Source organism: Lampris incognitus, chromosome 3, assembly GCF_029633865.1.
Source record: "Lampris incognitus isolate fLamInc1 chromosome 3, fLamInc1.hap2, whole genome shotgun sequence".
NCBI lineage: Eukaryota > Metazoa > Chordata > Actinopteri > Lampriformes > Lampridae > Lampris > Lampris incognitus.
In genome coordinates this window covers 51,865,660-51,893,529 of record NC_079213.1, presented here as the reverse complement: position 1 = coordinate 51,893,529, position 27,870 = coordinate 51,865,660, and the positions used below count along the sequence as shown (strand labels likewise).

Below are 27,870 nucleotides of genomic sequence, written 5' to 3'. Positions count from 1 at the left end.
TTTTTGGGGGTTTTGGGGCTGTACGCTATGCAAAATTCAAGACTAGATATTTTATAATACATTATAAATGACAGGCTTACAGAACTATCAGACTGTCAAGAGAGCTAAAATATGAGACAAGTACACATTTGTCAATGACCAAGTCAAAACCAAATTGATTTCCACTAATAAACCAAGAATTCTGCTCCTGAAAGTTATTCTCAGGAATGATCACTTCTTAAGTGCTTCATGTAAAGCAACCTGTGCAATTCTGTCTTCCATGTAACACTTTATTTCCATCTTATTTATGGTTCAGTGTGACAATATTAGATTGTGATGAAGAAACTAATGAAAAATAAAGCGAAATTACTTTATTTTTACTGGCACCCTTAAAGAACGTTTTCATGTCATTTTTTTTCTACTGTTAGATAATATTCAAGGCACCAAACAAGTGCTTGCCAATGATAAAAGTAGGACACTTAAGTCTAACGTGACCACTGAGACACATTCACATGGTTAGAAATCAGACATGCACTTAAATTGAGACGCAAACTTCAGATTCCTTCTCATAAGACATGAGGTCTGTGACCTTATATTGACAAGAGTTCATAAGGTCAGACCTCATCTCTTATGAGAGTCCTTCTCATAGGACATGAGGTCTGTGACCTTATATTGACAAGTTTGTAAGGTCACAGACCTCATCTCTTATGAGAGTCCTTCTCATAAGACATGACGTCTGTGACCTTATATTGACAAGTTTGTAAGGTCACAGACCTTATCTCTTATGAGAGTCCTTCTCATCAGAGATGAGGTCTGTGACCTTCTACTGACAAGAGTTCACAAGAGTTCGTAAGGTCACAGACCTCATCTCTTTTGAGATTCCTTCTAATCAGAGATGGGGTCTGTGATCTTATATTGACAAGAGTTCATAAGGTCACAGACCTCATCTCTTATGACAGTCCTTCTCATAAAACATGAGGTCTGTGACCTTATATTGACAAGAGTTCATAAGGTCACAGACCTCATCTCTTACGACAGTCCTTCTCATAAGACATGAGGTCTGTGACCTTATATAATGTACATGCTCTATTTGATTACATATTGCTTATGTGATCTGCCATGGTGTCTCTGGATGTCCATCCGTCCGTCAGGATATTACAGAATGGACAGAGACTGCTCAGTGCAGCCTGCCACACTTCCTTGTCTTGATCCCAGGGGTTTTTTCTGAGGTCCAGGGTCACTCGCTGTGCTGGACGATGTTTCTCCAGTTGCCTCCCCAGTTCAAGCAGCTCATTGGGTTGAATAAAATTAGAGCTGTACAGAAAAACAGAACAAAAAGTAATAATATATATATTTCCTGACTAACCAATACTCTGATTATGTATTTATGTATACGTACGTATGCTATGCAAATGATCATTTTATGTGTATGACAGGTTCATATGAAAATATTCAAATGGAAATGGTAAATGAACTGCATTTATATAGCACTTTACAATTAATGTCTGATATTCATACACACACACACACACACACACACACACACACACACACACACACACACACACACACACACACACACACAGGTGTGGCAAGTGAACCTAACCTTTACAGACTCGGGAGGAGAAAACTGGGTGTATGTATTAATTGAACATAATATGAAGTACTTTATAGCTGAGTTTACTCAGACGTCTACTCAGTACTGACAGACTACTGGATTGGACAGATGTCAGTTGACATGTGTACATCACTATATGTTTTATATAGGGCTCAGTGCATTTCCATGCAAAGGGACGGCTTTAACAGCATTTACTAAGAGAACCATTAACTGTGATAGGACACTTATTCACACCAGTGTAAATCTCACACAGACAACCAATAGTTTTAAAACCTGATTAGTTTATCCAAAAAAAATGGCCTATCAAACCAACCATGAAAACAGGGCTACAGAAAGGACTGTACTGCAACGTGATACTGGGGCTTGGAGGGTTGCCATGATGTGCAGCACTTGCCTGATGTCCAGCTTTTTCACAGCACTTGGTGAGGGTCCTGTGAAGAGCTCCACCACAGTAGGGACATTCTTGGCTGTGGAGTCAAAAAGTGGTTTTCAGTCATTATTGCTGATACATGTCTAGGTTTAAATAGTTAGGAATACTGTTTGCACTTAGCAAGTTGATATTTTAAAAACTATCTCTACTCATTTTAAGTGAGATCCTTTATGTATTGACTAATTAATTCTATCAATATATTCTACAGAAACATATGGAATGTGTGGTCCTAACACAAAAATAATTACAATTCAACCCTGATTTTTTTCTATTAAAAAAGAACCCAGCCACTGAGGATGCAAAAGCCAGTGCATTCTTAGTGCCGGTCCCAAGCCCGGATAAATGGGGAGGGTTGCGTCAGGAAGGGCCTCTGGTGAAAAATCTTTGCCAAATCAAATATGCGGATCATAAATCACATTTTCATACTGGATCGGTCGAGGCCCGGGTTACCAACGACCGCCACCAGTACTGTTAACCAGCAGGGTGTCATTGGAAACTATGCTACTGTTGGGCGAAGTAGAAGGAGAGGGCAGAGGCATGTCCAGAGGCAGCTAGAGAGGAGGAAAGGTAGCAGTGTGGAGGTGAGAGTCGGAACTTTGAATATTGGCACTATGACTGGTAAAGGGAGAGAGCTGGCTGATATGGAGAAATGGGGTAGGGGTAATTCTGAAGAAGGAGTACGTCAAGAGTGCTGGAGGTGAAGAGAGTGTCAGACAGAGTGATGAGTATGAAGCTGGAAATCCAAGGTGTATTGCTGAATGTTATCAGCGCATATGCCCCGCAAGTTGGGTGTGAGATGGAAGAGAAAGAAGAATTCTGGAGTAAGTTGGATGATTGGACGACGTGGTGGTGAGGGTACCCATGGGGGAGAGAGTGGTGATTGGAGCAGACTCTAGTGGACATGTTGGTGAAGGGAACAGAGGTGATGGGGAGGTGATGGGTAGGTATGGTGTCAAGGAGAGAAATGTGGAAGGACAGATGGTGGTGGATTTTGTGAAAAGGATGGAAATAGCTGTGGTGAATACATATTTCAAGAAGAGGAAGGAACACAGGGTGACGTACAGGAGTGGAGGAAAGTGCACACAGGTGGACTATATCTTATGTAGAAGGCGCAAATTAAAAGGGATTGGAGACTGCAAGGTGGTGACAGGGGAGAACGTAGCTAGGCAGCATCGGATGGTGGTCTGTAGGATGACTTTGGAGACCAAGAAGAGGAAGAGAGTGAAGGCAGAGCCAAAGATCAAATGGTGGAAGTTGAAGAAGGAAGACTGTTGTGTGGAATTCAGGCAGGGGTTAAGACAGGCACTGGGTGGTAGTGAAGAGTTGCCGGATGGCTGGGCAACCACTGCGGAAATAGTGAGGGAGACAGCTAGGAAGGTACTTGGTGTGTCATCAGGACAGAGGAAGGAAGACAAGGAGACTTGGTGGTGGAAAGAGGAAGTACAGCAAAGTATACAGAGAAAGAGGTTGGCAAAGAAGAAGTGGGATAGTCAGAGAGATGAAGAAAGTAGACAGGAGTACAAGGAGATGCAGCATAAAGCAAAGAGAGAGGTGGCAAAGGCAAAGGAAAAGGTGTATGGTGAGTTGTTTGACAGGTTAGACACTAAGGAAGGAGAAAAGGACTTGTACCAATTGGCTAAACAGAGGGACCGAGCTGGGAAGGATGTGCAGCAGGTTAGGGTGATCAAGGATAGAGATGGAAAAGTGCTGACAAGCGAGGAGAGTGTGCTGAAAAGGTGGAAGGAGTACTTTGAGGGGCTGATGAATGAAGAAAATGAGAGAGAGAGAAGGTTGGATGATGTGGGGATAGTGAATCAGGAAGTACAGTGGATTAGCAAGGAAGAAGTGAGGGCAGCTATGAAGAGGATGAAGAGTGGCAAGGCAGTTGGTCCTGATGACATACCTGTGGAGGCATGGAGATGTTTAGGAGAGATGGCAGTGGGGTTTTTAACTAGATTGTTTAACACAATCTTGGAAAGTGAGAGGATGCCTGAGGAGAGGAGAAGAAGCATACTGGTACCGATTTTCAAGAACAACGGTGATGTGCAGAACTGTAGCAACTACAGAGGTATAAAGTTGATCAGCCACAGCATGAAGATTTGGGGAAGAGTAATAGAAGCTAGGTTAAGAGGAGAGGTGATGATCAGCGAGCAGCAGTATGGTTTCATGCCAGGAAAGAGCACCACAGATGTGATGTTGGCTTTGAGAATGTTGATGGAGAAGTATAGAGAAGGCCAGAAGGAGTTACATTGTGTGTTTGTGAATTTAGAGAAAGCATATGACAGGGTGCTGAGAGAGGAGGTGTGGCATTGTATGGGGAAGTCGGGAGTTGCAGAGAAGTATGTAAGAGAAAGAGGACATTGGACATGTGTGGAGGAGAGATGCTGGGTATATTGGGAGAAGGATGCTGAATATGGAGCTGCCAGGGAAGAGGAAAAGAGGAAGGCCAAAGAGGAGGTTTAGGGATGTGGTGAGGGAGGACATGTAGGTGGCTGGTGTGAAAGAGGAAGATGCAGAGGACAGGAAGAGATGCAAACGGATGATCTGCTGTGGCGCCCCCTAACGGGAGCAGCCAAAAGTAGTAGTAGTAGTAGTTTTTTCTATTAAAGGGGATTCAATATACTCCTGTTAATGAAGAATATGGAAATACAGGATACAAGTTGCTTTGATTTGGATGTTTCCATTGTCTGGGCACATTTTCATTCTGGGGAAATTAAAATATTCCATTAAGTGAGTTTTGTGTTAACCCGATATCCAACACCCATGTTTGTATAGTATTACCAAGGCGGTTCTGGGACAGGCTGAGCGAACGGAGTGATGACACTCTCTTCAGAGAAACTACCAGTTGCCACAAACAGCTCTTCTTGTCACTGCACTTCTCCAGAAGACGGCAATCCCTAAAAGACAATTCTACACATCAACAGTGGGAGAAAAATGAGGAGCGTAAATTAATAGGTCATCAACAAACAGTTATGTTTTCCCAACCCATTGATAGCTGTATTAGTTAAGCCATACTGGACGGGCCATCCTTTCAATTGACCATTTTCAATCCAATTTACCATTGTTTTATAGATTTATTAAGTCAATATATAGCTATAATAAATGTTAGACCTGCACAGTAGGTACATGCAAGTCTATTTTCTAGGCACTGAGTTCCAAAAGCAGCAGTTATACTTCAGGATAACAACTCACTAGCTGGTTGTAATTTCTTTAACAACCAATACCTGGCTACTATTATGCAAATATTTAGCCTAAAATCATGTCTCTTTGCTAAATAAATTCTAATATGAGGGAGTAACAGTGTGCGAGATTTTATCCTGAACCATTTCAAATTCAGCCATTAATTTCTAATGAACTTGAGCTCATCTTGAGATTTTATTTGAAATATTTATCTTGATGCGGCCAAGTATGTATTATAGATGATAAATAAATGGGAAATGTTACCTGGGCTTCGAGATATTCTGTATCTGAGAGCCCAGTCATTTCCTGGAGAACGTTAATCCCCTCGCAGAAGAGAAAACCTTGTGTCATTCAAACTGAATGCTCTCAACTCTGGGCTGATCTCACAACTTAATCTGCATGCTGTGACTGTTCACAACCTGACGCCATTCAAGGTGACAGCACATGCAAATGATGTCGGCTAATGTTTCGTCAGCATGTGTTCAAACCAAGGTATAGTTACAACTTTGCAGAAATCACTTACCAGCAAAAAAGTTACATACTAGTTTGGCTTCAAAATACTGCATTCAGTTTTCATCTTAGATTAGTAAAATTGACAACATTAGTTGACACTGAGTCACAGCTTACCCCATACAAATGAATTCAAAAAATATTTTATTGAGATTGCATTTTGTGACAAGGGACTTTGGCGGAGTCCGACACCCACCAAAAACGGGTTTGACTTTGTGCCGAGAATACGGACACAGCTCTCACTTTGGTTATACAAGGACCGGATGGCTTGTAGCAACTGCATCGGTACCCCATACTCCCGCAGTACCCCCCACAGAGTGCCCTGGGGTACACGGTTGTAAGCCTTCTCCAAGTCCACAAACCACATGTAGACTGGCTGGTCAAACTCCCAATGCCCCCCTCAGCACTTCCACAAGGGTAAAGAGTTGGTCCGTTGTTCCACGGCCAGGACGGATTCCGCATTGTTCCTCCTGGATCCGAGGTTTGACAAATCAGCCAGAGCCTCCTTTCCAGCACCCTAGAGTAGACTTTCCCAGGGAGGCTGAGCAGTGTGATGCCCTGATAACTGGAGCACACCCTGTGGTCCCGATCTGAGAATTACCACTTTGACGTGGTGGAGGGGTTTGGGTGTTCCAGTGATCCTGGGAGCTGCGTTGTCAGGGGCAAGAGCTTTTGGTAGGGTCTCCCAAGGCAAATTGGTCCCAGGGGAGGGGCCAGACTAAGAGCGATTCCCAAGAAACCCAATGAAATTACAACAGCGCTACAGCACCTCGCTCGGAAAAGGGAAACCGGGGCTCCCTCCTGGAGCCAGACCTGGGAAGGGACCTCACTGGCGAGCGGCTGGTGGCCGGGCCTTGGCCCATGGCGCCCGGCTGGGCCCAGCCGGAAAAAGCAACATGGAGCCACCACCCCATGGATCCACAACCTGCGCGGATGAGCATTGGGATAGGGTGCAATGTGGGCCTGGCAGCAGGCAAAGGCAGGCACCGGGGCGTGCTGACTTCCGGCATCGCAGACTGGTCCTCGGGACCCTCCGTGTTATACATTATTTTCCTAATTGTACCAATGTGCAGATGTTGTGATTATCATTTTTATAATCACAATTATTAAAACAAAAATCCATTATCATAACCCTGTTCATAAGGCCATAATATAAGCATGCTACTGTAAAATCTCTTGCAATTCAGTATTTTGGTACTCAGTTAATTTTTTTTCCTCATACCTAAGGGTCAGCGATTTCTGGCGTAATCATGATATATGGCCATAGCAATTAGGAAAGTTATCCAGTGACACTAGCCTTACTTTAGGTGAACCATACAACCTGACATACCATGTTTATAAATTAATAGTAAAAAAATTCCGCTGTAAAATCCATTTTTATTCTGTATTTGGGTGGCCCAGTGGCTAGCGCTGCCGTCTCACAGCAAAAAGGTCCAGGGTTTGAACCCTGGAGTTGCCCAACCTTGGGGGGAGGTTAGGGTTAGGGTATCATCCCAGGTCGTCCTCTGTGTGGAGTTTGCATGTTCTCCTCGTGTCTGCGGTGGGTTTTCTCCAGGTGCTCCGGTTTCCTCCCTCCATCATGCATGTTCGGGTTAATACTCCTTCCTGTCTGTGCCCCTGACCGAGGCAATGGGAAAAGAACTGGGCGGGCACTGGCTATACACATCACAGCTAGGACGGGTTAATTTGCAGTAACTGCCCTGTGATGGCCTGGTGGCCTGTCCAGGGTGTCTCCCCGTCTGCTGCCCAATGACTGCTGGGATAGGCTCCAGCATCCCCGCGACCCTGAGAGCAGGATAAAAGGTTTGGATAATGAATGGATGGATGGATGGATGAAATTCCCCAATGGGATTAATAAAGGAAACTTACAAATATTTTGGTACTCAGTTACATTATTTGTCATACATAAGCATCAGATTTTTTGGATGTTTTGATAATCACAAGATATATATGTATATAGCAATTATAAAAATAATGTGTGACACGACTTAAGATGGGTTGATCATATAGTCTGGCGTGCCAGGTTTATATGTTGATAATAGTGAAGTGTCTTGTACTTCTATATTTTGGTGGTACTCAGTTACAGTGTTTCTTACACCCAACTTTCTGATTTTTCTGACGTTTTGATAACCACGAGGTAAGACCATCGCAATTAAGAGGAAAATATAATGACAACTGACTAACATCAGGTTGACCATACAGTCTGACAAACCATGTTCAGAGGGTCGTACTAAAATCTCTTATGAATCTGGATATTGGTACAGTGATATCATCTTTCACACCTTTGTCAGAGTCAAGAGAGTTTCTATTAATTAGAAGGTATGACTGTCACAAGTAGAGAGGTTATCTGGTAGTGTGAGTTTTATAAAGTAGGTTTTAAACATTTTAAGTATATCTAATAAAAACATGCAAACTGAACAGCTGTTGTTAATTACGTTCTCTTACTGGGGACATTTACAGTACTGACTATACACACTAGTTGTAAAAAAAAGAAAGAAAGAAAAAAAAGAGTAAACAGAGCCTCTACAGGCAAAGCACTGTCACTGGGAAGTCCTTGAAGGTGGCATGGAACATTCCAATAAGCACCTGGAGAATAAGGAGCCAAGTTCAGCCTCATGCAGCAAGCCTGGCGAACATTCAAGGTGTTAGCTTAGCAGCTAACTTCTGCACCACAACCTTTTGATTGGGTAAAAAAAGTTCAACAAAAAGGGAATATTCGTATTTATTTATTTATTTATTGACCCCCCCTCCCCTTTCCCCCTATTGTATCCGCCCAATTACCCCACTCTTCCGAGTCATCTCGGTCGCTGCTCCACCCCCTCTGCTGATCCGGGGAGGGCTGCAGACTACCACATGTCTCGGAGGGAGTCACCAGCCGCTTCTTTTCACCTGGCACTGAGGAGTTTCACCAGGAGGACGTAACGCGTGGGAGGATCACGCTATTCCACCCAGTCTCCCCCCTACCCCCCCAAACAGGCGCCCCGACCGACCAGAGGAGGCACTAGAGCAGCGACCAGGACACATACCCACATCCGGCTTCCCACCCGCACACACGGCCAATTGTGTCTGTAGGGACGCCCGACCAAGTCGGCGGTAACACGGGGATTCGAACCAGCGATCCCCGTGTTGTTGGGCAATGAAATAGACTGCCATGCCACCCGGATGCTTGGTATAAGGAGGATAATCCACTACCAGGTGTGTTGTAAGAGGACTTCATAACACACTGCTCTTAGACCTTCACTTAACATCAGACAGATGTTTGCCTCAGCATCGCGCGTTAAACCTTGTGGATTCTCCCTTACTTGTTCCAGAACAGACATGTTCATTTGAAATGTCTATCACTGGTTAATTATGTTATTTTCCTGTTCCACGTAATATTTAAGAATTAGATTTGACCTCACATGCAATTAAGGTTTCACAGAAAGTATTGTTTTTATTTTCCTTCCAAACTCCAAAATGCCTTCTGACCTATCACATGTTGACGTGGCATCATTCAGTTAGCTACATTCAGTTAGCTACATCCAGTTAGCTTCATTCAGTTAGCTACATTCAGTTAGCTTCATTCAGTTAGCTACATTCAGTTAGCTACATTCAGTTAGCTACATTCAGTTAGCTACATTCAGTTAGCTTCATTCAGTTAGCTACATTCAGTTAGGAACATTCAGTTAGCTACATTCAGTTAGGAACATTCAGTTAGCTACATTCATGTCTACCCTCACTACAGGTGAACTTCCTCAGTTCACCACAATATCTAGGCTTATATCTTAGTACCTCAGTCCTACATAATCCACACAGTAATCTGAGCTCACGATACTTCTGAAAGCTGTCAAAGCATAAGCCTACAAAGATGTATATTTTGCTATTTTTGTATATTCTGCTCTGATTGTTATTTTTAATTCATCAGTTTTTATGGCACTTTTATTTATTTTACTAACTCAGTCTTAAACTTGTATGTTCTTTTACAAAACGTGTCTTTTTTTGTTGTTGACCTGACCAGGAATCAGGAACACTTTGTCATGACCGTTGCTTGTTTTGTTTTTGTGAGGGGGGAGATTATATTTTTATTGTGTGAAGCACTTTGTGTTACATTTGTTTGAATGAAAAGTGCTATACAAATACAGTCTGATTGAATCTTCTACATCGTGAATGATGAAGTCCATCCATCCATCCACTATCTTAACCGCTTATCCTGCTCTCAGAGTCGCAGGGATGCTGGAGCCTATTCCAGCAGTCATTGGGCAGCAGGCGGGGAGACACCCTGGACAGGCCGCCAGGCTAATTACTAGCAGTAATAAATGAGAAGGCATGTTTTGTAACTGTGTCCTGTATTTAAGTGAGGTATGTGAGGGATCATCCATGATAAGGTGATAAATGGTTTTAAAGCTTGATAGGGAGGCAAACAATGACTTGATGCACAGCGGAGGGTGGTGGCCTGCACACTGTGTTAAAATTCTTTCATGCACATCTTGAGTTTGGATTATCCTGCTTATACCATGGTCTCTTATACCATGGTTTCTTATACCATGGTCTCATATACCATGGCCTCTTATACCATGGTCTCTTATACCATGGTCTCATATACCATGGTCTCTTCTATCATGGTCTCTTACCATGCTCTCATATGCTATGCTCTCATATACCACCATGGTCTCTTATACCATACTCTCATATACTATGCTCTCATATACCATGCTCTCATATACCATGGTCTCATATACCATGTTCTCATATACTATACTCTCTTTTACCATGGTCTCTCACCACAGAATTAAAACAAAACATGTTGTAATCAGAATTAAAGGTCATGAAGCAGAAGTTAGCAGTTAAGCTGAAGCTTTGAGTGTTTACTGGGCTTGCTACTAATTCAGCATATTGCTGTTGTTACACAGCACATCTCCAGCCAGTGTATGAAGTTTGATCTCAATCTTCTGTCTTTATAAATATACATCTCCCCTTATGCATACCTGTCATTAAACTGTCAAACACGCTTAACCCTTTTGTTGTCTATGGGTCACAAAGGCTCATAACAGAGTTTAACAGCAGAGAAAACACTCTAAATGATCTTTTTTTCAACCTGAAATGTGATGACTCTTCCTAGAGTGACCCCAACATTAGGTCTGATGACTCTTCCTAGAGTGACCCCAACATTAGAAAAAGTGAAACATTGTTTTTGTTCATATTTCCATGAAAGATGTACACCACTAGGGTACTAAGATTGTCTTAGGGTCATGTTTGACCCTAAGACATGTGTGGGTCATGTGTGACCCTATAAAAACGAGTGGTGTCCACTGGTAAATGTAGTCTTTCTGCACAGTGAAGAAGGAAAACCCAGATAGTCACAGAGTTTGTGATGAATGACAGCTTGTTTTTTCGTGCAAAATAGAGTTGGGGTTTAAAATTAAATTAAGTTGCTTTAAGGTTTAATGAAGGTGGCTCATAAATGACCCTTAAGACAAGGGCAGTATACACAATGTGTGGACAACACACGGGGTAACTACCTTCCAACATGCAGTTTTCCAGAAGTCCCAGGATCTCAGGAAGACAGCTGGCCAGGTTCAGGTCCTCCAGGTGAAGCCTTCTTAAGCATGTATTTGAAACTAAATAAAAATCATGACAAGATACTTCAAGTACATTTAGTTCACAAGTACGCTGGACACCCACATGCACACAAAACCTGTCTGTCTGATAGCAATCCCTGAAACACAACACGGCTGCAGTGCCAAACACGATTTTGTTTTGCTTGTGATGTTTGCATAATCTATGCAGTCAGTCAGAATCAAAACCACTGTCTTCAAACACTTTCAAAATCCAGAAGGTTTTAACTTTCAAACAACATGGTCACAACACGGGTTTACGCCTATGCTGGATCTGCACAGAAACTCATCGCTGACATTTTCTGGATTAATATTAAAGAATCAGAATCAGACTTATTGCCAAGCACAAGTACATACCAAGAAATGTATTGGTGCAAGAGGGAAAAACTAACAGTGAATAGTAAAGATAAACATTAAATAGAATAAATAAAATATATACACACAAGATCAAATAAAATAAAAATGAAACTAAGTTGCAATAAGGTGCAATCACCACTGGTTAAGAGTTGAACATGAGACCACGTGGCAGCCCCTGATGCCAGCACCGGGTGGCAGGAGCTGTATTTACAAAAAGTTAAATCAGAATTTTAAGAAGTTGGGGCGTCCGGGTAGCATAGCGGTCTATTCTGTTGCCTACCAACATGGGGATCGCTGGTTTGAATCCCCCCGCGTTACGTCCAGCTTGGTTGGGCGTCCCTACAGACACAATTGGCCGTGTCTGCGGGTGGGAAGTGGGATGTGGGTATGTGTCCTGGTCGCTGCACTAGCGCCTCCTCTGGTCAGTTGGGGCACCTGTTCGAGGGGGGGGGGCTGGGGGGAATAGCGTGATCCTCCCACACACTACATCCCCCTGGTGAAACTCCTCACTGTCAGGTGAAAAGAAGCGGCTGGTGACTCCACATGTATCGGAGGAGGCATGTGGTGGTCTGCTGCCCTCCCCGGATTGGCAGAGGGTGTGTAGCAGCCACTGAGATGGCTCGGAAGAGTGGGGTAATCGGCCGGATACAATTGGGGAGGAAAATGGGGGGGGGAAAAAAGAATTTAAAGAAGTTATTTACAGAATAAGAGTTATTTACACAGTAGCGCAGGTTTTATGCAGGGTGTCACAGTAGGGAAGATAACGGGGGGCGGGTGAACGGCAGTGTCTGGATGTGTGGATGTCTAGGGGCTTGTTAGAAAAGCGTGCTGCTGTAGGGAAGAAGCTGTTCTTGTGGTGTGAGGTTCTGGTTTGTGTAGCCTCTTGCCAGACGGGAGTGTTTTGAAGAGACCATGGCCTGGGTGGGAAGGGTCGGCCATTATCTTTCTTGCTTTCCTCATGTCCTGGAGGCATACTGGTCATGGAGGGACGGTTGGTTGCAGCCAATCTCCCTCTCAGCAGAGCAAATGACATGCTGCAGTCTGTCCTGGAGGAGGTGAGGATGGACTCCATGATGGCAGTGTAAAAGTGCACCATCGTTGACTTTGGCGGGTTAAACATCTTCAGCTGCCACAGGAAGTCCATCCTCTGCTGTGCCTTCTTGGTGAGGGAGGTCCTGGGTGATAATGTGCCTTCTTGGTGAGGGAGGTCCTGGGTGATAATGTGCCTTCTTGGTGAGGGAGGTCTTGGGTGATGATGTGCCTTCTTGTTGAGGGAGGTCCTGGGTGATGATGTGCCTTCTTGATGAGGGAGGTCCTGGGTCATGATGTGCCTTCTTGTTGAGGGAGGTCCTGGGTGATGATGTGCCTTCTTGATGAGGGAGGTCCTGGGTGATGATGTGCCTTCTTGGTGAGGGAGGTCCTGGGTGATAATGTGCCTTCTTGGTGAGGGAGGTCCTGGGTAATGATGTGCCTTCTTGTTGAGGGAGGTCCTGGGTGATGATGTGCCTTCTTGATGAGGGAGGTCCTGGGTGATGATGGTCTCCAGGAAGTAGAAGGATTCCACAGTGTTGACTGGGGAGCCACACAGGGTGATGCCAGACAGACACAGCACTAATGTACATATATTTGGTTGATCTATTTAATTACTGTAATCTATGGGATTAAGACTCGTCAAATCCATCCGGAATATTATTAAAAATGATGATAATAATAATAATAATAATACGTTTAATTACACAAAAATAATCAGATTATCTTAATCTGAAAAAAAGTCATTTACATTTGACATCCCATATTACTCTGTACATTTGTATTTATTATACCTTGCACTTTACTGGAGTATTTTGCACTTTCTGGTTCGATGGTGAACTGCATTTCACTGTGGTAGTACTGGTACTCTGTGCAGTGACAATAAAGCTGAATCTAATGTAATCTAATTTATGTTTTTTTTTTTAAAATAATTTTATTTCTGATTTTTCCCTTTTTTCTCCCAATTTCGTGGCCAATTGATCCCTATTTTAATTCAAACACCCACCCTCGTATTGCATGCGTTCGCCAACTGCATCTCTCCGGCCGGCAGTCTCGAAGGAGACGCCTCCCCACTTTCGTGACAAGGCGAATCCAAGCCGAACCACTGTTTTTCCGACACACACAGAGACGCATTCACATAGTCGGATCTGACGAGACCGGGGCGCGAACCCCAGTCCCCAGTGGGCAACTGCATCGACACCAAGCCGATGCTTAGACCGCTACGCCACCGCGGACATTGTAATCTAATTTATGTTAACCCTTTTGAGACCATACATAAATCTACATTACCTGAGATGATGTTGAGAAGTTCCTGGTGTGAAGACCCAACACACAGACGGATTCCCGAAATGTCAAGTGACATGAGATGTGGCGAGCGCTTCAGAACAGATGTGATGCTGTCCAGATGTGTCTGTACTTGAGGTACAGTCACTGTCAGCTCCTGGAGGGGAAGCTCTGTGAGACAGAGGGTTAAAAAAACTTTTCACATTTTACTTTTCTTCACACATTTCTGAGTTCTTCAATACTCAATAACTGAAAGTTAACACCCTTGAATTTAAGTATTATCTTTGCATTCATATACTCCAACTGCAGAGACTACAGACAAAGAAACCAAAAGCTTTATGAGCTCTTGATAACATCTCTGTTCTGAATACACCCCTGATTTTAAAGCACACTGACATAAAAATGACCAAGATCATAATCATATCAACCTGACACAAGTATGACCAAGCATTTGTTTTTGCTCTTTTTTAACATTTTTTCACTGTTTTTCTCCCCAATTGTACTTGGCCAATTACCCCACTCGGAAGCCGCTTCTTTTCACCTGACAGTGAGGAGTTTCACCAGGGGCACGTAACGCATGGGCACCCCGACCGACCAGAGGAGGCGCTAGTGCAGTGACCAGGACACATATCCACATCCAGCTTCCCATCCGCAGACACGGCCAATTGTGTCTGTAGGGAAACCCAACCCAGCCGGAGGTAACACAGGGATTTGAACCGGCGAGCCCCGTGTTGGCAGGCGGGATTGGAACTGGCGAACCCCATGTTTGCAAACAACGGAATAGACCACTACACTACCCGGATGCCCCCCCAGTGTTACTTGTTAATTGTACAAGTATCAATAATCTTGCTGGTATAGTGTGAGTATGTATTTAAATATTCTGAGATAGCTGCAGTCTACATGTTTTGTGGACTTGGAGAAGGCTTATGACTGTGTACCCTGGGGCACTCTGTGGGGGGTACTGCGGGAGTATGGGGTACCGGGGCAGTTGCTATAAGCCATCCAGTCCTTGTATAACTGAAGTGACAGCTGTGTCCGCATTCTTGCCACAAAGTCAAACATGTTTTCGGTGGGTGTCAGACTCTGCCAAGGTTGTCCCTTGTCTCCGATTCTGTTTATGATATTAATGGACAGGATCTCAAGGCGCAGCCCAGGTGAGGAGTGTGTCCATTTTGGGAACCTCAGAATTGCATCTCTGCTCTTTGCAGATGATGTGGTTTTGTTGGCTTCACCAGAACGTGACCTCCAGCGTGCACTGGGGTGGTTTGCAGCTGAGTGTGAAATGGCTGGGATGAGAGTCAGCAGCTCCAAGTCTGAGGCCATGGTTCTCTACCGGAAAATGGTGGATTACTCCCTCCGGGTTGAGGATGAGTTGTTGCTTCAAGTGAAGGAGTTCAAGTTTCTCGGGGTCTTGTTTACGAGTGAGGGTAGGATGGGGCGGGAGATTGACAGGTGGATTGGTGCCACTTCAGCAGTAATGCGGATGTTGTACTGGACCGTTGCGGTGAAGAGGGAGCTGAGCCAGAAGGCAAAGCTCTCAATTTACCAGTCAATTTTTGTTCCAACCCTCACCTATGGCCATGAGCTTTGGGTAGTGACCGAAAGGGTGATATTGTGGATACAAGTGGCTGAAATGAGTTCCCTCCGTTGGGTGTCTGGGCTCAGCCTTAAAGATAGGGTGAGGAGCTCGGACACCCAGAGGGAGCTCGGAGTAGAGCCGCTGCTCCTTCACGTCGAAAGGAGCCAGTTGAGGTGGTTCGGGCATCTGATTAGGATGCCTCCTGGGCACCTTCCTTTGGAGGTTTACCGGGTACGACCAACTGGGAGGAGACCCCAGGGTAGACCCAGAACTCTCTGGAGGGACTACATGCCCAATCTGGACTGGGAACACCTTGGGATCCCCCAGGAGGAGGTGGAGGGCGTTGCTGGAGAGAGGGACGTCTGGAGTGCCCTACTTAACTTGCTACTACCACGACCCGACCCCGGAGAAGTGGCTGATGATGAATGAATGAATAAATGAATGAACGAGATAGCTGCTCAAAATATACCCCAGTAAAAAAAGAAAACAAAGTTAAGGATTGTTACACATCACCTGTATACAAATGTATTTCAGATAATGTTAACTTCAGACAGCATACCTTAACTCGGTGGTTCTCAACCTTTTTGGGGTCCTGGACCCCCTGCGTATTTTTGATCTACCCTGAGGACCCTTCCACCTGATCTTGGGGGAGGGGGGTTGCAATTTGATAGAAACAGTAGAAACTGCATTTTAAATTGCATTATAGCATTTATTCACTCTTTGGGGCAAAAATAAGAGCTTTCAGTTGTAACTTAGATATAGTTAACAAAACAGAATTCTTATGCAGTAACTTTCAGATATATGTAACAAAACAGAATATGTATTCAATAACTTTCAGATATATGTAACAACAGAATTTTTATGCAGTAACTTTTAACAATGCAAACGGGAGCGAGATCTCTTATTAAAATACAATAAGTTACACTTGTGAAACAGATGTAATTAGAGGAAAAAGTCCTGTTACCCTTTATAGTTTAGGTAGATAAAGGTCTCAGTCACATTTGAGTAAAATAATCCTATTTCTATAAATGTCATAGGATCTTTTTTTTAAAGATGTTTTATTTTCACGGACCCCTTGCAATTACACTACGGACCACTAGGGGTCCGCGGACCCCCGTTTGAGAAACACTGCCTTAACTTGTCTGATGTATTTTATAATAGAGGTTTATCTAAGTCGTTTTCTAATGGGACTTATTTTAAATTACAGCATTATTTTTCATTTTTTATTCAGTTCTTTTAACAGCATTTCTATGAAAGACATGAAACCATATTGCATTTTCTTGTCGTTATTTCAGTTATTACTTACCCTGCTCGTGTTTATAAAAGGTGTTGACATTGCATGATCAAGTCTCCTCAAAGCATCAGTATCTAATATTTTTTATGCAAATTCAGAAATTGCAAGTATTCTTGCATGAGATGGAAAAACATGGCATTGAGAGAGAATTTGTGATAAAAGTTTAAGTAGGCAGGACTTTTGTGTTTGCAAGTATGCCATTATCCTGGTATATCCTCCTGGTTCAGGTTATTTACTCCATGTATACGTTGGTCTTCAAATATAAGAGGCCTTAGCTGCTTAACTCGTCTTGTAACCCTGATGTCCATCTTAAGGCCCTGACACACCAGGCCGACAGTCGGCAGTTGGCCAATGTTAGGCTGTCAGTGAGTGTCTGTGACCCTAGTTTTTGCGGTGTGTCCCGCACCGTCAGCACTAACCGGACCTCTGTTGGTAGCTTTTCGGCCGATTCAGCATGTTGAACCGGCGGAGCCCGTCGGTGAGAGAGATCACTCAGATTTGCTGTTCAGCTTAGTGAATCAGTGCAGAACGTACATGCTAGCTGGCCGTCAGCTGTAGTCTTTGTGGTGTGTTCATGTGCTACTTTTTGGCCCAGACAGCAGACGACATGAGGCCATGCAAGTCGGCCTTCGTCACCACTAGTCGGTTTGGTGTGTCTGGGCCCTTCGACTTCAAAAATGAAGATGAGACCCAGGTTGTAAAAAAAAACCCACCAGACTTATCCATTAACATGGCGAGGAGGTAGACTTAGGGGGAGCAGAATAGGTCACCATGAGCTTTTCCCCATCAGGCTGAGATGCAGCTAAAGGAAAAATGTAAAGACAAAGAAAGAACTGGGTTCTGATACTCTAAATATATCTGTCAATTTCTGTCTTGTGATTTGTTGTTAGGCTGTAAGACTCGTGGAGGAATGGTTTATCTGAACTGGACTTTCCTGTTCTTGTTGATTAGCAGCCCACAAACCCAACCTGAGTCTGGCCTGCCCATCTGACCTGACAATATGAGACAATGAGCGAAGCAACATTTGTGGTCTGACGTTGCAATGCTAGTTGATGTGGTACCTGACATTCAACACAACCTGCAGGGTATTTAGTGACCACATCACTAAAGCTGTAATGTAAACATGTCTTGTGAGGATGGATGTAGAGCGGCAACAAAAGGTCTACACACCCGTTAAAATGGCAGGTTTTTGTGACGTGAAAAAAATGAAACAAAGATAAATAATTTCAGAACTTTTTCCAATTTTCTTAAAACTGCAATCTATAAACATAAAGTGGAAAACAATCAAACGTTTTAGGGAAAAAAGGAAAATTACTATGACCTGGTTGCAAAACTGTGCACACCCTTTTCGAATTGGGGATGGCCACGGCAATTTGTGGTCACACGAGTCTCTGACTACCTCCACGTGTGGTTTGGATGGATGGCTGGATTCTCATTCTCTCTTGGATACATTTAGACTTGGACTTTTACAGGTGAACTGAAGTTTCTTTTAAATTCCTTCAGTGTCCTCAACACCAGCGGTGGCTCCACCACCTTTTCAAATAGCTGATATTTACACACTCTTTCAATGAATCTGTTATTCATCCACCTCCTGTATTTTCCAAATATGTGTTAGTTTCTCATCTGGTTCTTACCTTACCAGTTATCTGCAAAGATCATAATATTGAAAATTCATTCATTCATCATCAGCCACTTCTCCGGGGTCGGGTTGCGGTGGCAGCAAGCTAAGTAGGGCACTCCTGACATTCCTCTCCCCAGCAACACCCTCCAGCTCCTCCTCGGGGATCCCAAGGCATTCCCAGGCCAGACTGGACATGTAGTCCCTCCAGCGAGTTCTGGGTCTACCCCGGGGTCTTCTCCCAGTTGGACGTGCCCTCCAAAGGAAGGCGTCCAGGAGGCATCCTAATCAGATGCCCGAACCACCTCAACTGGCTCCTTTCGACGTGAAGGAGCCGTGGCTCTACTCCCGAGCTCCCTCCAGATGTCCGAGCTCCTCACCCTATCTCTAAGGCTGAGCCCAGACACGCGACAGAGGAAACTAATTTCAGCCACTTGTATCAGCGATCTCTCCCTTTAGGTTACTACCCAAAGCTCATGACCATAGGTGAGGGTTGGAAAGATTGACTGGTAAATTGAGAGTTTTGCCTTCCAGCTCAGCTCCCTCTTCACCACAACACTCCGGTACAATGTCTAAATTACTGCTGATGCTGCATCAATCCGCCTGTCAATCTCCCGCTCCACGCTATCCTCACTTGTGAACAAAATCCCGAGATACTTGAACTCCTTCACTTGAGGCAACAACTCACCCCCAACCCGGAGGGAACAATCCACCTTTTTCCAGTACAGATCCATGGCCTCAGACTTGGAAGTGCTGACTAATATTGAAAATGTTACATTAAGTGAAAAGGTGTACACTGAAAGCATGAAACACAGTCTCAGTAACATCAGTTTTCCAGTAAATACAACGTTTCTCCCCCTATGCGCTTCATGAAATTATATTTTACTATGGTAGGGCAAGTACCTGCAAAGCCCTTCGATCCATCAGTCTTGGTCTTATGTAATCCATGGTTCTCTGTCACAGTGTGGATCTCCACTGAGAGGGACCTCAGGTTGAGGCAGGCATCCAGCAGAGTCTCCATGAAGACAGCATGAGGCAGGACACCGATACTGAGACTGGTGAGGGAGCTTCTGGATGTCTCAGACAGCTGCTTAAGAGACCTTGCCAAGGTCAATATGTCCAAATCACTGAAAATTGCTAAACACAAAAGCATCATCAACACATCTTTCACAAAGGAAAGATCACAACGTTATATTAAAACGCACAAACATGACCTGAGTCCATGTTTCAGCTACATGTATGCAGCTGCAGTACACCCCCACCAAACCCACGGCCAGTAAAGAGATATGGAAAAGGTCTAACTGCAAGAAATGCTCCAGGTTTTAGCAATGTCTCCTGGCACACACTTTAACATACTGGTACACACTTTAATGTACTGGCACACACTTTACCGTACTGGCCCACTGTGGACTTACAGCAACTCTGCAGAGTTAGAGAGCGAAGACACAGCCAGGTGGGTAGGAAGGGTACAAGCATGCTGAGCATGTTCTGTGCACACTCCCTTATCTGCAGGGAACAGATCTGTCCACGAGGACAATCCTCCGACAAAGGCACAGTAGAGGAAGTAAAAGTTTGACAAAGAACCTCGGGATCCAACGGGGATTTTGGATTTCTTGCCTCCTCTTCTGCAGACACAAAATCAATCTTCGGGCGCTTGGCTAGTAGGACATGATCTTCTTCATCCTTATAGCTAGTTGTCCCGTGATCTGGAGAAGCCATGGTCTCCCCTACAGAAGATGTGGTGGTGTTTGACTTAAAAGTGGACCTCTTCTGAAATTGTTCACATCCATACTGAGATCCCCTGGCATGAAGAATCCAGGCAAGCATGACCGGATCCTGATTATATATGATGATATCTTTAGCTTCCCCGTGGTCGAGCATGCGGTGCAGTATGTACAGGGCATACTGGGAGTCCCTTTTCAACACTTCTATATGTTTTTTAATTTCAACACATCTTACACTTTTCTCTAGGCTCCGAAGAAGAGGCCTCTGCTCTGCAGTGAAGCTTTGAAGGAAGTGGGAAAGTCTAAGGTAAAAGTGCTTGACATGCTTGGCCATAACCAACAGGAGGGATGTGATGTTTACGTTGGAGATATGTCTGGCGATGTAGCTGTACTTGAAGCCATAAAAAATTACGTGAAAAAGTGCATCCATAGTTTCCTGTTTACTTTCTTCTTCAGTGTGCAAGTCAGCTACCTGAAAGAGCATGAAAAACACATGACATGCAAGAATGTAAACCTGCACAACACATCCAATCACCATCCACACATGTATACATGAATCACAACACCTACACAGTTACAACACATCCATCACCATCTATACATGTACACATGACTCACAACACCTACACAGTTACAACACATCCATCACCATCTATACATGTACACATGACTCACAACACCTACACAGTTGCAACACATCCATCACCATCTATACATGTACACATGACTCACAACACCTACACAGTTACAACACATCCATCACCATCTATACATGTACACATGACTCACAACACCTACACAGTTGCAACACATCCATCACCATCTATGTACACATGACTAACAACACCTACACAGTTAGGTCCTTTAATGTCCCGCAGTAGTGCAACCCATGCAGAGTAGGTAGAGATCCCTACAGTACACAGACAGAAATAAAACACGTCAACATGGTAACTACGTCACACACTGTTCCTGAAAACCACACATTTACAGTTAAACACAAAGGATCAAAACCACTTTCCAGAAGAACACTAGCAAGTGTTCACTTGACCTACAGGACATACCTTTAAGATTCAGGGCTGGCTGCAGCTTGTCCAGGTGGGTAACGTCCAGATGAGGCAGCAGATCCTTTATGAGGGACGTTGGGAACTCTGTGGTGCATTAATAAACAATAAATCATAAATCATAAGTAAGGTTAGGCCTACAGAAGACACACTGAGGAACATCTGGCCATGGTGGAACTTGTGGTTTTTAAGACACATAGCTCTACTCGAGTAAGGAGCACCAAAGCAATGAAAAATTATTTGCAGTTTATAATTTAAAGATGTGCTTGGAACAACCACTCCGCATTTCAACGTGAAAATTAAACAATGAATGAATGAATAGAAAACTTGAACTAGAAATGAAAGTTATTTGCACATGAAATTACACCTCTATAAAGATGCGCCCATTAGGGCTAAGCTCGTTCCTCCCCCCACTCCTCTTCTTGGTCCACTCCTGAGCTCCAGGCCATGAAAGCTAATGAAGAGGGTTTGAGTGACTGCAAGTAAACTGGACTCACTGTTCATTCTCTGGCCTACAGTGACCATCTCCAGAAATATAAAGCTGCCCTTAATGCTTCCAGCTTTCCCTCTCTAATTAACAATGCAAGCTCTAGGCCTAAAAGTCTTTTTGCTACCATCACTTAACTTGTCCAGCAAACTTCTTGCTGCTAGAACAGCTTCTGTGCGCCTTGGCATAGATTCTACCAGTCTCTGGACTCTACTGGAGTGATGGAGCACCATTCTTCCTGAAGATACTCCCTCATTTGGTGATTTGATGATGGTGGTGGAGAGCGCTGTCTAACACGTTGGTCCAAAATCTACGATAGGTGTTCAAATGGGTTGAGATCTGGTGACTGCCTGCAAAGGCCATAGCACATGATGTACATAATTTTCATACTCATCAAACCACTCGGTGACCCCTCATGCCCTGTGGATGGGGGCTTTGTCATCCTGGAAGAGACCACTCCCATGAGGACAGAAATGTTTCATTCACTCAGTAACTTTGTATTGAATATTGACCATTCCTTCTAAAACCATCCATCCATCCATTATGCGAACCACTAATCCTGCTGTCAGGGTCATGGGGATGCTGGAGCCTAACCCAGCAATAATTGGGCGGCAGGCAGGGAGACACCCTGGACAGGCCACCAGGCCATCCCACAAGGCTGACATACACACACATTCACACCTAGGGACAGTTTAGTATGGCTGAGTCACCTGACCTACGTGTCTTTGGACTGTCGGGGGAAACCGGAGCACCCGGAGGAAACCCACACAGACACGGGGAGAACATGCAAACTCCACACAGAGGGCGACCCGGGACAGCCCCCAAAGTTGGACTACCCTGGGGCTCGAACCCAGAGCCTTCTTGCTGTGAGGCGACCGTGCTAACCACTGCACCACTGTGTTGCCCTCTAAAACTATGCCAGGAAAAAGCCCACACACAGCATAACAGAGCCCCGGGACCCCCCTCACTGTAGGGGTCAATCATTCAGGTTTTTCCTTTAATTTGGCGCCCATAATGAAATACATTGGGATGGCACGGTGGCACAGTGGTTAGCGCAGTCACCTCACAGCAAGAAGTTCCTGGGTTTGAGCCCCGGGGTAGTCCAAGCTTGGGGGTCGTCCCGGGTCGTCCTCTATGTGGTATCTGCATGTTCTACCCGTGTCTGCGTGGGTTTCCTCCGGGGGCTCAGTTTTCCTCCCACAGTCCAAAGACATGTAGGTCAGGTGAATTGGCTATACTAAATTGTCCCTAAGTGTGAATGTGTGTGTGTGTGGGCCCTGTGATGGTCTGGCGGCCTGTCCAGGGTGTCTCCCCGCCTGCCGCCCAAAAACTGCTGGGATAGGCTCCAGCACCCCCGCGACCCTGAGAGCAGGATAAGCAGTTCAGTAAATGGATGGATGGAAGTAAGAACATTAACTGAGACCAAGTTTAGGGGTGGTCGACTCTTCTGGAGCTGACTGACTCCCGACTCTTATCGGCTGATCCCCATTTAATTTTTTTAAAAATTTTAAATTTTTTCCCAATTTAGTGGCCAATCGATCCCTATTTCAGTTCAAAAAACCCACCCTCGTACTGTATGCGTTCACCAACTGCATCTCCCTGGCCGGCAGTCTCGAAGGAGACGCCTCGCCACTTTGATGACAAGGCGACTCCAGGCCGAACCACTGCTTTTTCCGACACACACAGACGCATTCATGTGACGAACACAAGCCGACTCCGCCCCCCTCCCGAAGACAGCGCTGCCAATTATTGCTGCTTCATCGAGTCCGGCCATAGTCGGATCCGACGAGACTGAGGTGCGAACCCCGGTCCCCAGTGGGCAACTGCATTGACACAAAGCTGATGCTTAGACCGCTACACCACCGTGGACCCCTATCCTCATTTAATTTTAACCAGGACAGTGTCAGAACCATAGATATAGGAGCATATTTTTTATGCACGCTCAATAATGCAGGTAAGAGAATCACAGGAAGGTGAATCAGTTCATCTGAACACAATGCTGAGTGAGTGATGAGACGTTTCTCAGTAAATGTTGTGTTGTGTCCAGATGAACTGATTCACCATCCTGTGATTGTCTTACCTGCATTATTGAGCGTGCGTAAAGAGAATCGCAGGAAGGTGAATCAGTTCATCTGGACACAACAATTGTTGACAGAAATATTTCATCACTCATCTAAGTGACCTCTTCGGTCTCCAGAAGTCTCAGACTGAATCAGGTTCTCGTCTAGAATGTGGAACCACTGGCGGTCCAGCCTGTGTGCAGATGTGTGATCACTGAAAATGTTTTGTATTTTATTGTGCGATGCACCCCCCACGAGACATGTGCTTAATAAAGTTTGAATTGAATTGAACCGCTACGTCGCATACGAACTGCCCTACGTTGGGTGTCGGCAACTCCTGACGGCTGATGGTGAACCATTCGTTGTTTTTTATTTGTTTGTTTAGTGTTTACTTATTCATTCATGCTTATGATGTAGACTTGGGACATGGCTGTATTCCATATTACTTCATGGCCTCCTTTAGCTATCAGAGCACAGTGCAAGTTTAGTGAAAAGACTGTGCTTTAACATGCAGATGACTTTATGGAAACTTTTAAAGCGTGAGGTACATGTGTGTGTGTGTACACAGGAGAGAGGAGGAGTGAGAGTCAGCAGGAGCAAGATGGAATACCTATGTGTGAATGAGAGGGAGGACAGAGGAATGGTCAGGATGCAAGGAGTAGAGGTGACAAAGGTGTATGAGTTTAAATACTTGGGGTCAACTGTCCAAAGTAACGGGGAGTGCAGGAGAGAGGTGAAGAAGAGAGTGCAGGCAGGGTGGAGTGGGTGGAGAAGAGTGTCAGGAGTGATTTGCGACAGAAGGGTACCAGCAAGAGTTAAAGGGAAGGTTTACAAGATGGTAGTGAGACCAGCTATGTTGTATGACCTGGTTGCAAAACTGTGCACACCCTTTTCGAATTGGGGATGTTGCTGTGTTCAGAATTAAACCATTACACACACTCAAACTGTGTTAAATAGTAATTAACTCTAGTCAATGGCCACAGCAATTTGCATATTTGATGTTGTCTGCAATTAGGTGGAAAAGAAAATTGTGCACATATCGGTATCGGCGTAGGCAATCGGCCAAAATGAGTTAGAAAATATCGGCATATTGAATATTGGCAAAAATCCAATATGGTGCTTCCCTACTGAGCGAGTAGCTCTTTTAACATGTTTTTGCAGGTTTGTGGTGGTGGCAGAATGTCTAATGTGGGTTTGGAGGGGGTTGCTCTAGGATGCCAGAACTTACTGTTAAGCCCTCTGGAGGTGTCATGGGCAACACAACATCTGGAAGGGATGTACCCCATTTGGTATCCCCAGGGAAATACTCATGTTGGCACTCACTGGATATTGCAGTTTAGCAGTCAAGGGCTGCTAGTAGGTGTCTGGTTCCTGAGCTGCTGAGCAGATTTTATGCAAGAAGTATCAGCTGTCCCATTAGCTTACAGTTGTTCCTATCAGGAGTACTACTATCAGGAGTACTACACACCAGCAAGTGTTTTGGTTCTGACCTGCTAAGGGAGCCATTTCAGGCCAGCAGTGTCAACAGTCCCATGAGCTGACAGTAGTTCATATCAAGCGTGAGGATGCACTAGTAGGTGTTTGGTTTCTGAGCTGCTCAGCAGGATGTTCCAAGCCTGCAGTGTAAGTTGTGCTATTAGTTTACAGTTGTAAGGTTACACACTCATCTTGGCGTTCTCCTTGCTTGTTGCAGTTTGGTTGCCAACTATGCTACTTGGAACAAGGTTTATAAAGGTTCATGAAGGCACTGACTGATGTTCTCTGTTTGAATGCAGGAACAAGTGTGTGAAGTTGGTTGAACTTTTCTGTCTTGGTTTGTTGAACTGGGTTTTTGTGTGTTGCCCTTTAAACATCCGTACATGGGATTTAACATCAGATCCTGTGAAATACTGAGTGTATACATATGCCATGGTAATGGTAGGTGTGAGAAAGTAGGCTAAGCAATTCTGTTTGCTCATACGAAGAATGCAGTCTTAAGTGCTTATGAAAAACTAAAGACAAAAATAAGACAACCAGTGTGGTCACACGAGTCTCAAACAACCCTTTTAAAGCGTGAGGTACATGTGTGTGTGTACACATGAGAGAAGAGGAGTGAGAGTCAGCAGGAGCAACACGGAATACATATGTGTGAATGAGAGGGAGGACAGTGGAATGGTGAGGATGCAAGGAGTAGAGGTGACGAAGGCATACAAGTTTAAATACTTGGGGTCAACTGTCCAAAGTAACGGGGAGTGCAGGAGAGAGGTGAAGAAGAGAGTGCAGGCAGGGTGGAGTGGGTGGAGAAGAGTGTCAGGAGTGATTTGTGACAGAAGGGTACCAGCAAGAGTTAAAGGGAAGGTTTACAAGACAGTTGTGAGACCAGCTATGTTGTATGGTTTGGAGACAGTGGCACTGATGAAAAGACAGGAGGTGGAGCTGGAGGTGGCAGAGGTGAAGATGATAAGATTTTCATTGGGAGGGATGAAGAAGGACAGGATTAGGAACGATTATATTAGAGGGACAGCTCAGGTTGGACGGTTTGGAGACAAAGCAAGAGACAAGACTGAGATAGTTTGGACATGTGTGGAGGAGAGATGCTGGGTATGTTGGGAGAAGGATGCTGAATATGGAGCTGCCAGGGAAGAGGAAAAGAGGAAGGCCAAAGAGGAGGTTTATGGATGTGGTGAGGGAAGACATGCAGGTGGCTGGTGTGACAGAGGAAGATGCAGAGGACAGAAAGAGATGGAAACGGATGATCCGCTGTGGCGCCCCCTAACGGGAGCAGCCGAAAGTAGTAGTAGCAGTAGTAGTAGTAGCAGTAGCAGTAGTAGTAGTAGTAGCAGTAGCAGTAGCAGTAGCAGCAGTAGTAGTAGTAGTAGCAGTAGCAGTAGTAGCAGTAGTAGCAGCAGTAGTAGTAGTAGCAGTAGTAGTAGTAGCAGCAGTAGTAGTAGTACTAGCAGTAGTAGTAGTAGATGTATGTATGTGTACTGACCTTCACATTTCCCGTACCTATAACACGGGCGACACAGTATTAAAGCGAACCAGGTTAGCGGTGTAGAACCAGTCTCACTTACCGAGCAGTTCTCTCGGGTCCAGCACAGCGACGTGTCGGCTAAGGGCTCGCAGACAGATCCGCTTCAGACTCGTCATACGTGTCTTCGGGCGGCTGGTCGCGGCTGACCGCAGGACCTCCTCAGCGTAGACCTCGTGCATTATTGTCTGGCACGAGGAGGACACAACCTGTCAGTACGGCACCAGAGGTTGTTAACAATAAAACGTGGTCCTGGCCACAAACACACAAGACGTTACCAGAGTGGATGCTGCTGCAGCTTCTTTCTTTTTCAGGTTTAATGGCGGTTGGCAAACAACGAAGCGGTGCATTACCGCCCCCAACTGGACTGGTGAGTGGACCAGGAAGTTTTTTTTATCAAAATAAATAAATAAACAAACAAACAAACAAATAAAGAAATAATTAATATCTTCTCTATTAAACCGGTTATTTCTCAAATTTCTGAGACGCACTAAAATACTCTCAGCAGCTGCTGCACACCTTATCCAGAAACTCCTCCAACACCCAGAAACATCCTGGCTGCATCTACAATCACGTCAACTCTCTCCGATGTTCTCTTTGCTCCAGCAGTCCAGGTGTTTACTACTCTGTAATTATAGCCCAGGTAATTACTACTCTATAATTACCTGGACTAATTACCTGGACTGCTGATTACTACTCTGTAGAGCAGCCCAGGTTATTGCTACTCTTTAGAGCAGTCCAGGTGATTACTACTCTGTAATTACATACATACTGCTCCAGCAGTCCAGGTGATTACTACTCTGTAATTACCTGGACTGCTGCTTACTACTATGTAGAGCAGTCCAGATGATTACTACTCTGTAATTACATGTACAGTGGCTTGCAAAAGTATTCATACCCCTTGAACTTTTCCACATTTTGTCACGTTACGACCACAAACATAAATATATTTTATTGGAATTTTATGTGAAAGACCAACACAAAGTGGCACACAATTGTGAAGTACAAAGAAAATTATACATGATTTAAAATTTTTTTACAAATAAAAAGCTGAAA

General features: G+C 44.5%; 1 protein-coding gene across 1 annotated transcript; it reads right to left on the bottom strand.

The window, feature by feature from the left end:
* Positions 1 to 248: 248 nt before the first annotated feature.
* lrrc41 (leucine rich repeat containing 41) lies at positions 249 to 27,113 on the bottom strand. The gene is made up of 10 exons (XM_056276742.1): positions 26,858 to 27,113; positions 21,258 to 21,344; positions 21,048 to 21,106; positions 19,888 to 20,668; positions 19,376 to 19,609; positions 13,988 to 14,152; positions 11,216 to 11,314; positions 4,809 to 4,937; positions 1,992 to 2,064; positions 249 to 1,293 (listed from the first exon to the last, which is right to left on the bottom strand). The coding sequence occupies exons 1-10, from the start codon at positions 26,994 to 26,996 to the stop codon at positions 1,074 to 1,076; spliced, it is 1,986 nt and encodes a 661-aa protein (XP_056132717.1). The 5' UTR covers positions 26,997 to 27,113; the 3' UTR covers positions 249 to 1,073.
* Between the last annotated feature and the right edge of the window lie 757 nt (positions 27,114 to 27,870).